The sequence below is a fragment of the Dermacentor andersoni genome, chromosome 8, assembly GCF_023375885.2.
Source record: "Dermacentor andersoni chromosome 8, qqDerAnde1_hic_scaffold, whole genome shotgun sequence".
Taxonomy (NCBI): Eukaryota; Metazoa; Arthropoda; class Arachnida; order Ixodida; family Ixodidae; genus Dermacentor; species Dermacentor andersoni.
In genome coordinates this window covers 33,423,641-33,438,643 of record NC_092821.1, presented here as the reverse complement: position 1 = coordinate 33,438,643, position 15,003 = coordinate 33,423,641, and the positions used below count along the sequence as shown (strand labels likewise).

The window sequence follows — 15,003 nt, the reverse complement described above, 5'->3', positions numbered from 1 at the left end:
AATAGAATTAGAGGGAGACAAACATATTCACTCCCTCTGGTAAACACACAGGGTGATACGCTGCAACATCAGGCAGACTCACTTGGGGAGCACTTTAAGAGTGTGTCAAGTTCAAAACATTATTCGAAATCCTTCCTGAAATATAAGCAAATAGAAGAATGTAAGCCACTAAAAAGAAAATGTCCACAGAGTGAATCCTACAACTGCCCATTCAGTATTGCTGAGTTGAAAGCTGCCTTGAGCTCATGCAAGAGCTCTGCACCCGGATCTGACAGAATCATGTATGAAATGCTCAAAAACTTACACGATGACACGCAAGTTACACTACTCACACTTTTCAACACCATCTGGGATGCAGGGTACCTTCCAACCGCATGGAAGGAAGCTATTGTGGTCCCTGTTTTGAAACAAGGTAAAAACCCTTCCTCAGTGGCAAGTTACCGCCCGATAGCCCTCACAAGTTGCCTTTGTAAGGTATTTGAAAAAATGATTAATCGGCGACTGATCCATTTCCTTGAAATGAGCAAAATGCTTGATCCTTATCAATGCGGCTTTCGAGAAGGGCGGTCCACAACCGATCATCTCGTACGTGTTGAAGCAAATATTCGGGAGGCATTCATACATAAACAGTTCTTCCTATCGATATTTCTCGATATGGAAAAGGCCTATGACACAACGTGGCGTTACGGAATCTTACGAGACCTGTCAGAAATGGGCATCCACGGTAATATGCTTAACATAATGGAAAGCTACCTGTCAAATCGTACGTTCCGGGTAAAAGTAGGCAATGCACTCTCACGTCCTTTTACGCAAGAAACGGGTGTACCCCAAGGAGGCGTGCTCAGCTGCACGCTCTTCATTGTGAAGATGAACACGCTTCGCGCTTCATTACCTCAGGCCATCTTTTACTCTGTCTACGTGGACGACATTCAGCTAGCTTTCAAATCCTGTAACCTCGCAGTGTGCGAGAGACAGGTACAGCATGGCCTGAACAAAGTCTCAATGTGGGCAGACAGGAATGGATTTAAGATCAATCCTAACAAAAGCACTTGCGTTCTTTTTACAAGAAAGAGAGGAATGATCCCAGACCCTTGCTTAGAACTGGGTGGACAACAAATACGTGTAAACAAAGAGCACAAGTTTCTAGGTGTTATACTTGTCTGCAGACTCACTTTCGTCCCCCACATTAAACATCTTAAAGAAAAATGTCTGAAAACAATGAACATAATGAAACTTCTATCCCAGACTACGTGGGGTAGTGACAGGAAGTGTTTAATGAATCTCTATAAAAGCCTCATTCGATCGCGACTTGACTATGGTGCCGTAATTTATCACTCTGCCTCCCCGAGCGCACTAAAGATGCTAGACCCAGTGCATCATCTAGGAATCCGACTGGCCACTGGCGCTTTCAGAACGAGTCCCATACAAAGCTTATATGTAGAATCGAATGAGTGGTCACTTCATCTGCAGAGAACATACATCAGCCAAGCATATTTTCTGAAAGTCCACTCAAATCCTCAACATCCGTGTTTCAATACCGTTAATGACACGACATATGCTACACTTTTTCGCAATCGTCCCTCAATAAGACAGCCTTTCTCGCTGCGTGTGAGAGAGCTTAGTGATGAAATGCATGTTCCACTCCTCGAGCTCCGCCTAATGCCTCCAGCTAAGCTGCTACCTCCTTGGGAGTGGCAGACGATAAAATGCGATATATCTTTCATGCAGGTTACAAAACACGCTCCAGAGATTGAAATCCAGATGCATTTCCGGGAACTGCAATACAAACACTCCTGCACGGAATTTTACACAGACGCATCGAAGTCACGCGAGGGGGTGTCATATGCAGCCATCGGTCCATCCTTCTCGAAATCCGATTTACTGCATCCCGAAACTAGTATCTTCACGGCTGAGGCCTACGCAATATTGTCGACCGTGAAGCATATAAGGAAATCAAAACTCAGGAAATCAGTTATATATACGGACTCCCTTAGTGTTGTGAAGTCTTTGATGTCGTTCTGTAAGCACAAAAATCCTATAATAATCGAACTCTATTCCGTCCTATGTAAAGCATATGTATCTAACCAGCATGTAATTATATGCTGGGTACCTGGCCATAGCGGCATCCAGGGTAACGTTCTAGTGGACCAGATGGCCACATCAACTGCATCACACACTGTTAATTCTACCGCTGCAGTCCCTGTCACAGACCTGAAACCTTTCTTAAGAAGAAAACTGCGAAACCACTGGCACCGTATGTGGGACGCAGAAGTAAATAACAAACTGCACGTGATAAAACCACAGTTAGGTTCTTGGCCCCCCGTAACAAAATCACGGCGAACAGATGTCCTATTCTCTCGCCTGAGAATAGGACACACTTTTGGCACGCATAACTTTTTACTCACTGGAAATGAGCCTCCAACCTGCGGTAGATGCGGGGAGAGGCTGACCGTCCTCCACGTCCTCCTGGAGTGTCGGGAAGCCGAATATGACAGAAAGAAACATTTTCCCTTAGCATACCGGCAGCAGATCCCCCTTCATCCCGTAATGTTACTCGGCCCAGAACCGCTATTTGACGCCAATGCAGTCCTAAGTTTCCTGAAAGATGTTGTGTTGCATGTTGTTAGCCCCACATGTTCGTAGCGTCTCCTCTCTTCGGAGGATGGCGCTGTGATAGCTCTTTTGTATAGCACGTGCCTCTAGGCCCTTGTGTTTCAAGGGCTCCGGTGAGGCAACAGTGCTCCAGGTATTTTTACCATCTTATATATTTTATAATTTGCATCATCCTTCTACGATGGATTTTAATGTTCATAGTACTCGTCAATAATCATCGCCATAATTTTATAGCACGTAGATTTTACGCACTTTACAGCGACAATTTTTAGGCCAGTTTACAGCCAAGTCACATCTCCATAATACATCGTCAACATCACAACTAGTCATGGCGCTCTTTGGCCAAACCTGGCCCTTGCGCCATTAAACACCACATATCATCATCATCAAAGTCGTCAGTGACCATCATGCATTGTGTTGGCTAGCTAACTTAAAGGACCCTTCAGGACGGCTGGCGTGGTGGAGCCTCAGACTACAAGAATATGACGTCACGGTAATATACAAGTCCGGAAGAAAACACTCCGACGCCGACTGCTTATCGCGCGCCCCCATCGATCCCCCGCCGCAAGACGACGAGGACGACGACGCCTTCCTTGGGATAATAAGCGCGGAAGACTTCACTAAACAGCAACGAGCAGACCCGGAGCTAAAAGGCCTCGTCGAGTATTTGGAAAGAAACACCGACGTGGTCCCTAGGGCATTTAAGCGCGGGTTGTCGTCGTTCACGCTACAAAACAACCTGCTCGTGAAGAAGAACTTCTCACCAGTCCGCGCCAGCTACCTTCTTGTTGTACCGTCAGCGCTGCGTCCAGAAATACTGCACGCCCTACACGACGATCCAACCGCTGGGCACCTCGGATTCTCCCGGACGCTGTCGAGAATACAGGAAAGGTATTACTGGCCGCGTCTGACCGCCGACGTCGCCCGTTACGTCAAGACATGCCGAGACTGTCAACGACGCAAGACACCGCCGACAAGGCCAGCAGGGTTACTACAGCCGATCGAACCTCCTCGTCGACCATTCCAGCAGATTGGGATGGATTTGTTGGGGCCGTTTCCGACGTCAACATCCGGGAATAAGTGGATCGTCGTGGCGACGGACTATCTCACCCGCTTCGCTGAAACTAAAGCTCTACCAAAAGGCAATGCAGCCGAAGTGGCGAAATTTTTCGTCGAGAACATCCTGCTGCGACATGGTGCCCCAAAAGTCCTCATCACCGACAGAGGAACGGCTTTTACAGCAGAGCTCACCCAAGCCATTCTGCAGTACAGCCAGACAAGTCACAGGAGGACAACTGCCTACCATCCGCAGACGAATGGTCTCACGGAGCGCCTGAACAAGACCCTCGCCGACATGCTAGCAATGTAGGTCGACGTCGAACACAAGACGTGGGACGCGATCCTGCCGTACGTAACCTTTGCGTACAACACGGCGGTGCAAGAAACAACACAGATCACGCTGTTTAAGCTGGTTTACGGCAGGAACCCGACGACGACGCTTGACGCCATGCTGCCGCACGTAACTGACGAAGAGAATGTTGACGTCGCTAGCTATCTCCAGCGCGCCGAAGAAGCCCGACAGCTCGCCCGCCTGCGAATCAAGAGCCAGCAGAGGACCGACAGCCGACACTACAACCTCCGACGACGCTTCGTCGAGTACCAGCCTGGCGACCGTGTTTGGGTCTGGACCCCGATACGCCGACGAGGACTCAGTGAGAAACTACTCCGACGCTATTTCGGACCCTACAAGGTCATCCGACGTATTGGCGCTCTGGACTATGAGGTCGTGCCAGACGGCATTTCGCATTCACAGCGGCGCCGCGCACGATCTGAAGTGGTCCACGTGGTGCGCCTTAAACCCTTTTAAGGCCGATCCACACGACGGACCAAGTCCGCGGGCCGCTCGGTCACGTGATGCGACGTCACGGCCCGCCGCGGTCCGGTCCGGCGCAGAGCACATCCACACGGCGGACCGGCATAGCAGACGGCAGAGCAGACCAACCAGCTACACTCTCTGCCAGAGTGTTATCATTGTTATCATTCCGGCTCGAGTCCCACACAGCCGGGAACTGCTCAACGAGGGATACAAAATAAAAAACGTCCTCGTCACTCCAAAAGGACACGGTGTTTAAAAAATATATCTGCTGCACGCACGTGTAGGCGGAACGGCGGACATGAAACGACTGCCTTGACTGGCTTTTGCTGAGCTGAAAACTAGATTGGATTTGGCTGAAGACACTCTGTTGCCGGACAACATTCGTTGGCTACGCCAAAATCGCTGCGGTTTGCATGCGGTCCGCCGCCAAAGCTGAAGCGGGAAAAGCCTCGGCGATTTGTTGGACCGCGAGGGCCGCGGTCTTGCGCGGGCCAACAGCGGTAGGCACGAACTGGTGACGTCCTATCACGTGATGCGCGGACCGCAGTCCAAAAGAGCAATTTGGTCCGTCGTGTGGATCGGCCTTTACGGACGCTGACGAACTTCGTTATTTTTGTTCTTTTCTTTGCTACGAGTGCTTTTGTTTATTAACTTCGTTTGTTTGCAGCATCGGTCGATGCTTTTTAAGAGGGGGGTATTGACATGTGTGCTTATCTTTATCGGCCGACCACGTTTCGCCGCTTAACAACTGTAATCGCACAGCGAGGGACGCGCCTGCATGTATCCGACGTTTCTGGAAAGTTATCGATGCTTCTACCCGGCTGTCTGTTGTCGCCGAACCTTGTGTTATCTGATTTCATCGTGTGACTCGAATGTTGTAGAACTTTGTGGAAGGCATGCGGGTGCCAACGATTAGTCTGGAACATTCGACGACTGCTGTATAAAAGCCGACGCGCTTGACCCGCTGATCAGATTTTCGACGATCGCCGGGCGTGTTCGCCGCTATCGTTGTGCTATAAGTGTAGCCTGTTTTGTGGGCACAGGTTCGCCCAATAAAAGTTTGTTTTGTCGTTCACAGTATTGCTACTGTGTTATTCAACGTCACCACCACGTGACAATATGTATGAACTAACGGTTGACTGCTCCGGCCTCCCCTCAGTTGCACTTCTAAGCTCGAAGAGGCACAACGTGGGTGAAGCAACACTGAACAGCATTTTGCGATGTGGTAAACGTTGTTTAAATCATGAATCCAATACCTTAAAGAGGTGCGACGTAATGCCTAACGCATTTGTCTGGCATTTACCGCTAAATCGCTCCTGAAGCTTTCTTTTTTTTTTGAAGGATGTGGTTTCCAGACCTGTCTCTGTGCATCAGCATGGCAGCGTATACGTAGCACTAGCGCTTTCATTCATGAATACCGTGCCGGTGTGTGTGAGGGGACGACGAAAAGCTTTGATGCGCGATAAGCTGAACAAATAAATGACTCACTGAAGGAATCTACAAATAAATACAGGATCGAACTAAAGCCGCCACTTCTTACTTGCCACTGTGGACACGGCACGAAACATGACAGCATAGGGTAAAAAATGTGGGCGAGAAGCGCTCTCTGACAACTATTATTAACTACAGGCTATATAATTAACCATCGCCACCCTCGTGTAACCGTTCCAGTATGACAAGTTATAAGTGATGCTCACCAAAACAATAGAAACTGCAGGAAATAGACTCACCAATCTGCAAAGCCCAATCAACAGCAGCTTTATTTATTTAGTTGTTCCGCAAGTGCAACCAATATCTGCTTTATGTATATGTACCATCGTATGCCGCTATGGGCCAAGCTTCAGTAATTTGTCGCTTCCGTTTATTTGTACGGATGAGTAAAGGAATAGCCTTGGCGAACTGCGGTCCGCAAATACCGTTGTTGCACTGCGCAATTACCGTTGCATGCTATACGTTCACGTTTTCTCAGCTGACATGACTGCACTTTTGTCGGATGTGGCTTGCACCGTACGAATCGTGTAGCATATAAAAAATATTACTTCTGCACTTAAGAATGTCATTCGCGTGCATCGTACTGTACGCAGTACAGAGAGCTCTCCACATGCTAGTTACGAGCACTCTCGTGAGGCACCCTTCCAAGCGCCTCATTGCTAAAGCCACTAGGCATTACTTATCACATCGCCATTACAAGAGCGCCAGAAACGCGTCGCACATGGCGAGACAGCGCGCGTATCTCGTGCACGCGCACAAGGCAGCGCCCGAGTCTCCCGTTCAATGAGAAGTCACGGCGTGGCTCCTGGTCTTCGGGGTGCGTGAAAGTGTGTTCGGTGTGAGGACGCGTTACACTTTTGAATAGGCTCCTGTTAACTCTGCTTGCAAGTTGTGTGAATGTGCTATGGTCTTGAGTTTCCGGTCGCAAGTTCGCCCACAATAAGGCAGTTTGTTTAGTGTCCTTCATTGAAGGGTACTACAATGTCACCTTCCTTTTGAAGCTTGTAATCTTTTTTTTTTCTTTTGTAACTGAAGCACAAATGCCGCTTAGCTCGTATGATCGGTATTGGGGACGAGCTCCACCAGTGGAAAAGCTGGCGCTGCCGTCCGCATGACGTGGTATGAGGGATCACGTGGACACAGTGGCCGGGTCGACTGCTTCGCAAGCGCCGAAGCGAGCTGAAAACTAAAGTTTCAAGTCCCCCCTGCGCTACCGTTCTGATTAAGCGGTGAGGTTCTCCCGGTTTGGGTGTGCGCTTCACAACGCTTGAAAGTCATACAATAGGCAGTAGTGCCTTTGAAGGCGTCCAACATGGTAGGCTACTGACCGGTGCCGCAGTGCTCAACGTACACAATGGAGCCCGGTGTGAGCCTTCACGCGTATAGGTGCGGGACGAAGAGCTGCGTGAAGCTTGCATTGCGAAACTGAGAACGGGCAAGCGGCCATCCACTACAACTCAGCTGTGCAAGAAGCACTTCCACAAGGAAGATTTCTACTACGGCGTCGGGGCTGCGATGTTCGGCGAATAGCAGAAAGCGCGCACTGAGACGCTCGGCCACGCGCGGTGCGCGGCTCATGTCATGAAGCTTTGCTCTACGAACTTGTTGATGCTAGATACTGGCAAGTTCACTGGGTTGGAAAGGGAACGCTAAGAAGCACATCAAAAGAAGGCATGGCATATGCTCATGCTCGTGTAGCACCAAATGAAATGTGCTGGATTACAATAAAGAAGCAGCGGGTCATTGCTCGCTTAAAAGACTGATAAGCATACAGTGTGACGCAGCCTAAAAATAATGATATTGAAGCGTCCAAGGCTTTAGAAGAAAAGAAAAAAAAAAGATTGAATCGTCGTGACGGGACATCACAAGTCGACGTCGTAGGCGTCAAAGTCCCCAGTTATACAGAAATTATTTTTCAACAGTTTTGATCCGCGCAACAATGGTTGCTGGTGTACTGTCAAATGCTAATATGTTGCGGCCTAAAACTCACGGCATGGTGCGAAAACGCGCTCGCAGCGAAAGGGAAACATAGTGCGCGGACACGCATGCAGACGCGCAGTCGATCACCGCGAAGCCGTGTGATCGCTGCACTGAGGCATCATTTTGTTATACTCTATTTAGTTATACGGACAGCCCATCATAAGAACATCTTTCACGTAGTTTTCTCTCAGCATTGCGAACCTTTCAAGCAAGACACTGGTTCGGGGAACTCCATGGTGGCGACCGCGCCCAGTGGATGTTCGCTGTACGCATTCGGTAAAGAGATAGCGTCTGTAAACCATCCTGTGGCTGCTGTTAGACGAAGATTATTGTTTTGACAGTAAAAAAACTTTCTTTGTTTCCAGAGTACATACAAAGATGCCCACGAACGCTCCCGCGTAGCGTTTTTATCGAGCGTCAACAGTCAAACCTATGACGAGCCCGCCCCGTTATATCATCTTATCAAAGGCGGCGAGTTTTCATTTTTCCAAGGGGGGGGGGGGGGGGGAGGGGGGGAGTCTGGGGTCTGGCCAGTTTGTCCCCAACCCCATATATATACATATTGACACAAGATAATTTCGAATTACACGCGCCAGCCGCTTCCTGCGTCCGTCCAGCTGTTTACTGCTACCTGCGAAAGATAGCGGCAGTGAAGCGGGCAACACGGGCTCGCAAGGCACGCGCAATCGGAGCAGCGTGCTATGAGCGCGGGACTCGAGGGAAGAAGAAGAAGTGCGGGACTGCGGCGAAAGAGACTGTGGACGTTTTAGCGAGGCTCTCGCTTAGCTGTTTGTCGGGCACAAGTTCGCCCAGCGTAAAGTTATTAAAGTAGCGTCACTCAACTGTGCGTTACAATATATATTCTTTGAACTTAAAGAAACTTCTTGTGACTTCGAAGATTTGAGCGTTGAAGTGACGGCGTTATACGAGTATATACAAGACCTCATAGTAGGAGACAGTTAGATTTCACACCCTGAGTCCTCTCGGTGCTGTAATCTTCCTTCGTGTAATTGTCGCGATAGCCAAATATACTTGGCTATCGCTAATGCTGCTTCGCCTTTCCGGCGAAACGGCAGCCTCTCTCTCTCTGTCGATATATATTTTTCTGTGAGCCCGAGTATAAGCGCTGTGAGCATGACTGCTGTTGATCCTGATTTTGAGTTAATCCAGCTTGGCCTCATTTCGGTTACTGAGGAGATTACACAGTGTTCCCCAGCTATCAGTAACCAAGACATAAAAAAGAGCAGTTACGTTACTCGAAGAAAACCTAGTGCATATTGTTTCCAGTACAGTGGAGTAGCCGCCAGCCGTTCTTTTCTTACTGAGATTTAATTCGGTAATTGCAAATAAATATCTAGCTAAAGAAGTGCTGTCCGAATTTTCAAAGTGTCAATAAGGTTTTTGTAGGCACCCCGAAATCACATCTAACCGCGGTGTTTTCAGCGACCTACTAATTGCGTGCAATTCTTTTCGACTGGCAAAGAAGCCTCGCGAAGTATCAAAAATACTACGTGAGTGTGCTCCCAGCCCCATCATAAAGCAGTGCCCTCAAATAAGCTGATTGAAAGCAACTGCACTGCCTGTAGCAAACCCATCACCTTGATAATGCGACGGAAGGAGCACCAACAGCAGGTTTCGCGGCTTCGCAGCTATTTCTTCCCCTCATTTCTACGTCACACTTATTACCCGTTTCTTAAGGCCGACTTATCACATTGATAAAAAAAGCGGCCCAAGCGCCACGATGATCAAGCACGAAATGCCAAAAGCAATGGGCATATAATGTTTCAAAATGCCGGCTTTGCTCGCACTGCATATAAAGAGTGCTGCGAAGCTGTATTTGGCGCCAGAAACTTTCTTCGGACCTAAGCCAAATTAAAGAGACCACTTTATTTTATATCAAAGGATAGGTGTTGCAAGAACAACTTCGTGTTCAAAAATAAAAGCGAAATAAACAGACCGGGAAGCTACCGACGTGTAGAGAAGCCAAAACCGATGCGTTCAAGAAAGTAAATATACCACTTATAAATTAGCCGAATTGACAATCAGGATTTCTGCACAAAAATAAAAAAAATCTATGAGATTTCAGCGTACCCGTACTGTCTATGAATTCGTAAGCTGTGTAGAACACCAGCCTATAGGACGTGTTCGAATAGGTCTCATTTTGCTGCTATGCAGTACTGTGTCCGGTTTATCAAATCTTCAGCGGCTTTTTTGATGATCGCCGCTGGGATTCTAGGGGCAGGCATCCATTGTCCTTGCCTTGAACTAATCTTACGTACGTCTCGATCATGTAATCGCGATCTTTTATATAACCGCAAAGAAAGAAATCGAATGGAGAGATGTCCGGGGACCTAGCCGGCCAATTTACAGGCCCGTGCCTTCCAATCTATTGCGCATGAAATGTCGCATCCAGCCAGTTTCGTGCTCGGCTGCAGCTGTGTGTGGGTTCTGCATCTTGCTGATACCACAGAAGTGGAAGACGTCACAGCGATACTTCGCTGAGAAACTCATCCAGCACACCTTCAAGGATTTCGTTCACGAAACGCTGTTCAATCATTATGTGATTGAAGAAGATGGCACGGGTTATAGCACCGGCATAAATTCCGAACCACACATTGAGCCACCATTGGTACTGGTGCCGATTGCGCTTTACCCAGTGTAGATTGGAGTCCCTCTACTAGTGTGCATTAAGCAAATTTTCCTAGGCATTTCTACAAAAATTGGCTTCATCTGAGCACGTGATGTTGCTCAAGAAGTCCAGTGACTCATCGGCATTTGTGAGAACCAAATTCGAGAAATTTAGACGATTCTACAGGTCCCTATGCTCTAAGCATTGCTGCTGATTACGGTGGTACGGGTGAAAGGATGTCATTTAGAATCCTCCAAACTGACGACTTGGAAACTGCTACCTGCGCGACCACGTCCCGCACGCTAGCATGATGGTTCGAGACCATAAATGCTAGAACATCCGTGCCTAGGCTAGTACTCAAAGTCGGAGTCATCTGCCGCTGTTTAATGAAGCTGCTGGTTTGTCTCAGGTTTTCGTAATTTATGATGATATTCGGTGCATTCGGTCTACAGCCACACTTCCATAACTAATATCTATATTTGCGGCCTTCCTCTGATTGCCATATGCAGATCCCAAGGCAAAGATCATGTTCACCTTCTGCTCATTAGAGAAATACATGGCGACTGGGACGAAACAAAAGGCACTTTTGAACCTTTGTATTGACGTTGTCGATTCACTTTTGAGGCGATAGGTTTTATGGCAAAAAAGATGAACCATCCGTGCACTTTTCTGCTCTAAGACAACAGCTATCACAGTTTGTTTAGAACTAACACCAAACGCGACGTGTTACTTGGGCCGAGGCAAGGCAGATAAGGCACTAGCTCGATCACGACGATTTTCAGTGAATCTGTATATGGCTAGATGATTCGTCCGTTCGTCTGTCGCCTGTACACCGAAAACTTCTCTAGCGCAACCCGTTGCGAATGCACGAAAAGAAAAAAAAAAAGCGAAAGAGAGGCGCACGATTGGCTGCTCCAGTCCTGACGTCGCTGCTCTCCGTCGCAGCCGAGCGGGTACGCAGCAGTTTCTCTCCGGCTCCGAAATGGGTAGGCCACACGTCATACGTACTCCTGAGGAGCAGGCAGCTTTAGATGAACAACGTCGCGAGCAGAACCGGGAACGAGATTGTCTACGCCGTGACAACGCTGCTGCCCGGGCACAGGAACGGGCTCGTGCAGCCCAGCGTAAGCAGCAAATGCGCACCGAGGATCCGGCAGCCAACGAAGCCGTCGTTTAATTAAACGTCGGGATTAACCCAGTCATAAACACCGGGGCCACATGTTTCAGCTTCGCTGGTTCACCATATGTACGGAGTGCTTGGGCGGAGATACTTTTTTCTTTACGTCCTTTATTTCGCTCTGGCTAACTCAGAAGGAGCCTGTTCGAGGGCATTGCTTTATGATGGGGATGGAAGCGCAGTCACGTGGAATTCTGCATATTACGCGCGGTTTATTATCAGCCGGAAAAAATTGCACCCAATTAGTACGTTACTAAAAATACCACAGTTACATGTTCCTTGGCTGTGCATCTTCGGCATCGGGCGCAGATGGGGCTTGGGCCCCGGATCACCGCCGTAGTTGGCCTCGGCCGAAGTAACACGTCGCGTTTGGTGTTAGTTGTAAACAAACTGTGATAGCTGTTGTCTTGGCGTAGAAAAGTGCACGGATGGTTCATCTTTTTTGCCACACAACCTATCACCCTTACTTACTGCGGAAGCGAGGCGCTTCCGACAGGTGACAACTCCTTAAGTCCTCGCCCCCAATACGAAGCATCGATAGGACATCATTTCACGTCCTCTTCAACCGCTCCTATGCAATGACAAAATAGTTAGACACACACGCACGCACACACGCACGCACATGCACACATATATAATACACACACACAAGGGGGTCAATGAATCCCGAGTGTACCAAAGTTTCTTTTTTTCAGCCATCGCCGCTCCTGTTGAAAAAGAATAACGGTATTTTACTTCATGTGGGAAATAAAGCTTCAGGATATCTGGCATTACTACCAAAGCAGAATATACTTCCATTGTAACGTGCTCTTTGTTTCTAAAATTTTCTATGCAAGGTAGTATGATATAGTATGACCAGATAAGAATTCAATGTGACGCCTTCTTTCCAATTGCAGATAGCTCAGAATTTCAAGTTGATGATTTTTCCGAGCACGTATTTTAGAAGAGTATTAACCAGGCAATACTATTCCTTGCTAAAATAAATATGAATGCTGCGCATATATCCGCAGTGATACTAGACAGTAGTAAAATGCCACTTATTGGGTTAACCTGGGTGGCGATTATTGCTTTATTACACGCCTCTCGACAAAATATGTCTTCCCTCTAACAATAAACATGTCAATGAACGAAAGCTGTGGCCATGTACATTGAAGAATGTGCTAAGCGCACTGCTTATTTTCGAGACGGTTATTTCAAAGTGTAGAAGTTAAGAATACTTGATAGGATATTTTGTGTATTGTCATATTATATGTACGTTTATTATTATACGTACGTTTGCTAGTACTGCCTAAGTTGTCGGGATGTCTGCCTGTGAGCAGCACTTTTCCATGAAGCCCGCAACTTCCGTACACAAATCTAGTGGTGCTGTAAATACATGCTACGATATCTGAGTGAGTTTTGTAGAGGCATCAGCTTCTAACAACAAAATTAGTTGTTAATAACAATATATTTTTGCATTACAAAGGACATTTAGCTCTAATGGGTACGTGTACTGGTACTACTGTATCCGAAACTCTGAGGAAACAAAAATGCGGTTACGATTATTAGAGTACCTCATTCGCCTTCCGATGTGTGTTCTCGATGGGTAGCAGGTGCTAAGTAAAAAAAGTGGCACTCCCCACCAGTCTCACCCCCAGGTATCTATCTATCTATCTATCTATCTATCTATCTATCTATCTATCTATCTATCTATCTATCTATCTATCTATCTATCTATCTATCTATCTATCTATCTATCTATCTATCTATCTATCTATCTATCTATCTATCTATCTATCTATCTATCTATCTATCAAATCTATCTGTCTGTCTGTCTGTCTGTCTGTCTGTCTGTCTGTCTGTCTGTCTGTCTGTCTGTCTGTCTGTCTGTCTGTCTGTCTGTCTGTCTGTCTGTCTGTCTGTCTGTCCATCTGCCTATCTGTCCATCTGTTCATCTGCCTATCCGTCCGTCCGTCCGTCCGTCCGTCCATCCGTCCGTCCGTCCGTCCGTCCGTCCGTCCGTCCGTCTGTCTGTCTGTCTGTCTGTCTGTCTGTCTGTCTGTCTGTCTGTCTGTCTGTCTGTCTGTCTGTCTGTCTGTCTGTCTGTCTGTCTGTCTGTCTGTCTGTCTGTCTGTATCCGGCTGGTGCAGGAAGGGAACCTGGTTGAAAACCATATGGCCAACTCAGGTCACTGCTATACGACACAGGTTGTGTGCAGCTGTTCAGTAAACCTACTTAACGACAACTTCGTGCACTGGCTATGTGCCATTAGATGGGCGCCGTTATTCAATGCATATATTTCAAGCCAACTTGGCTTTCTCGGTGTGTGCCGCCGGATGCGGGCTGCTGTTCCAAGAGAAAAATAATTATTGACAGTTATTCCGGTGCTGGTCGGAATTGAACAAGCGTCGCATATATTTCATCTTGTCATATATCTTCACACTCTAGCGACGCGTGAACTTCGTGGCAGTGCCATTAGATGGCGCAGCAGATGTAGTTTTGTGTGGTGCTGCTACATGGCGTGAAAAATTGGGCGAGCGATTTGCGGCATAATTCTTTTTTGATTTGCGAATACCAGAAATCTAGAATTGATAGTCAGAAAAGTTTATATATGTCTTGTTCCAGAAAACCTATACCACTGGGCATGGATTCCTCGGATACTCGCCAAGATATTGGGCGCCATGTATGCTAACCCTGTTTCTGATATGGCTAAAAAGGTCGAAGAAATTATTCAATACCGGCGAAAAAATCCTCAGGTAAGTAATGCGCCGGTATTTGGCGCCTCACGTAATGACACCTGTAGGAAACTGGGGAACGCTTGTAGAAGTGATTCAACATAAATTTACATTTAAAGAAATGTCTGTGCTTGTCTTATATGAAATATTCCTGGCTCCACTGTGTCCAGTGCGACCATTGCAAGTAACCATAGAAAAATATTCATTTTCTCGTCGGTTTTCCTCAAAAATATGGACTGCCCATTCTTTTAGTGATCTGTAACTTATTGTTTATGGCCCACTAACGTCTGTACAGCTTGCTGTAACACTAGTGGAATACCGAAGCAATCTAAGCGTGTGACTTTGCGTTCATCCTCAGTTTACCATATTTATTTGATAACTGATAACAGCCCACTCGCACGCCTTGTATCATGAACATATCATGAAAAACCAACAAAGCCACCAAGGAAAACAGCGAAAATTACTTGTACTAACTAATTGAATCAAAGAAATGATAATTTAATAGAAATGAAAGTGGATGAAA

At 47.2% G+C, this 15,003-nt stretch overlaps 1 protein-coding gene across 1 annotated transcript in view; it reads left to right on the top strand.

Annotated features, from left to right (window-relative positions):
- The window catches only part of LOC126526467 (cytochrome P450 3A6-like), a 70,659-nt gene that overhangs the window by 26,579 nt on the left and 29,077 nt on the right, over positions 1-15,003 (top strand). The window contains exon 7 of the mRNA XM_072289622.1: positions 14,371-14,501. Coding sequence (XP_072145723.1) covers positions 14,371-14,501 — 131 coding nt within the window. The remainder of the gene's footprint in view (positions 1-14,370; positions 14,502-15,003) is intronic.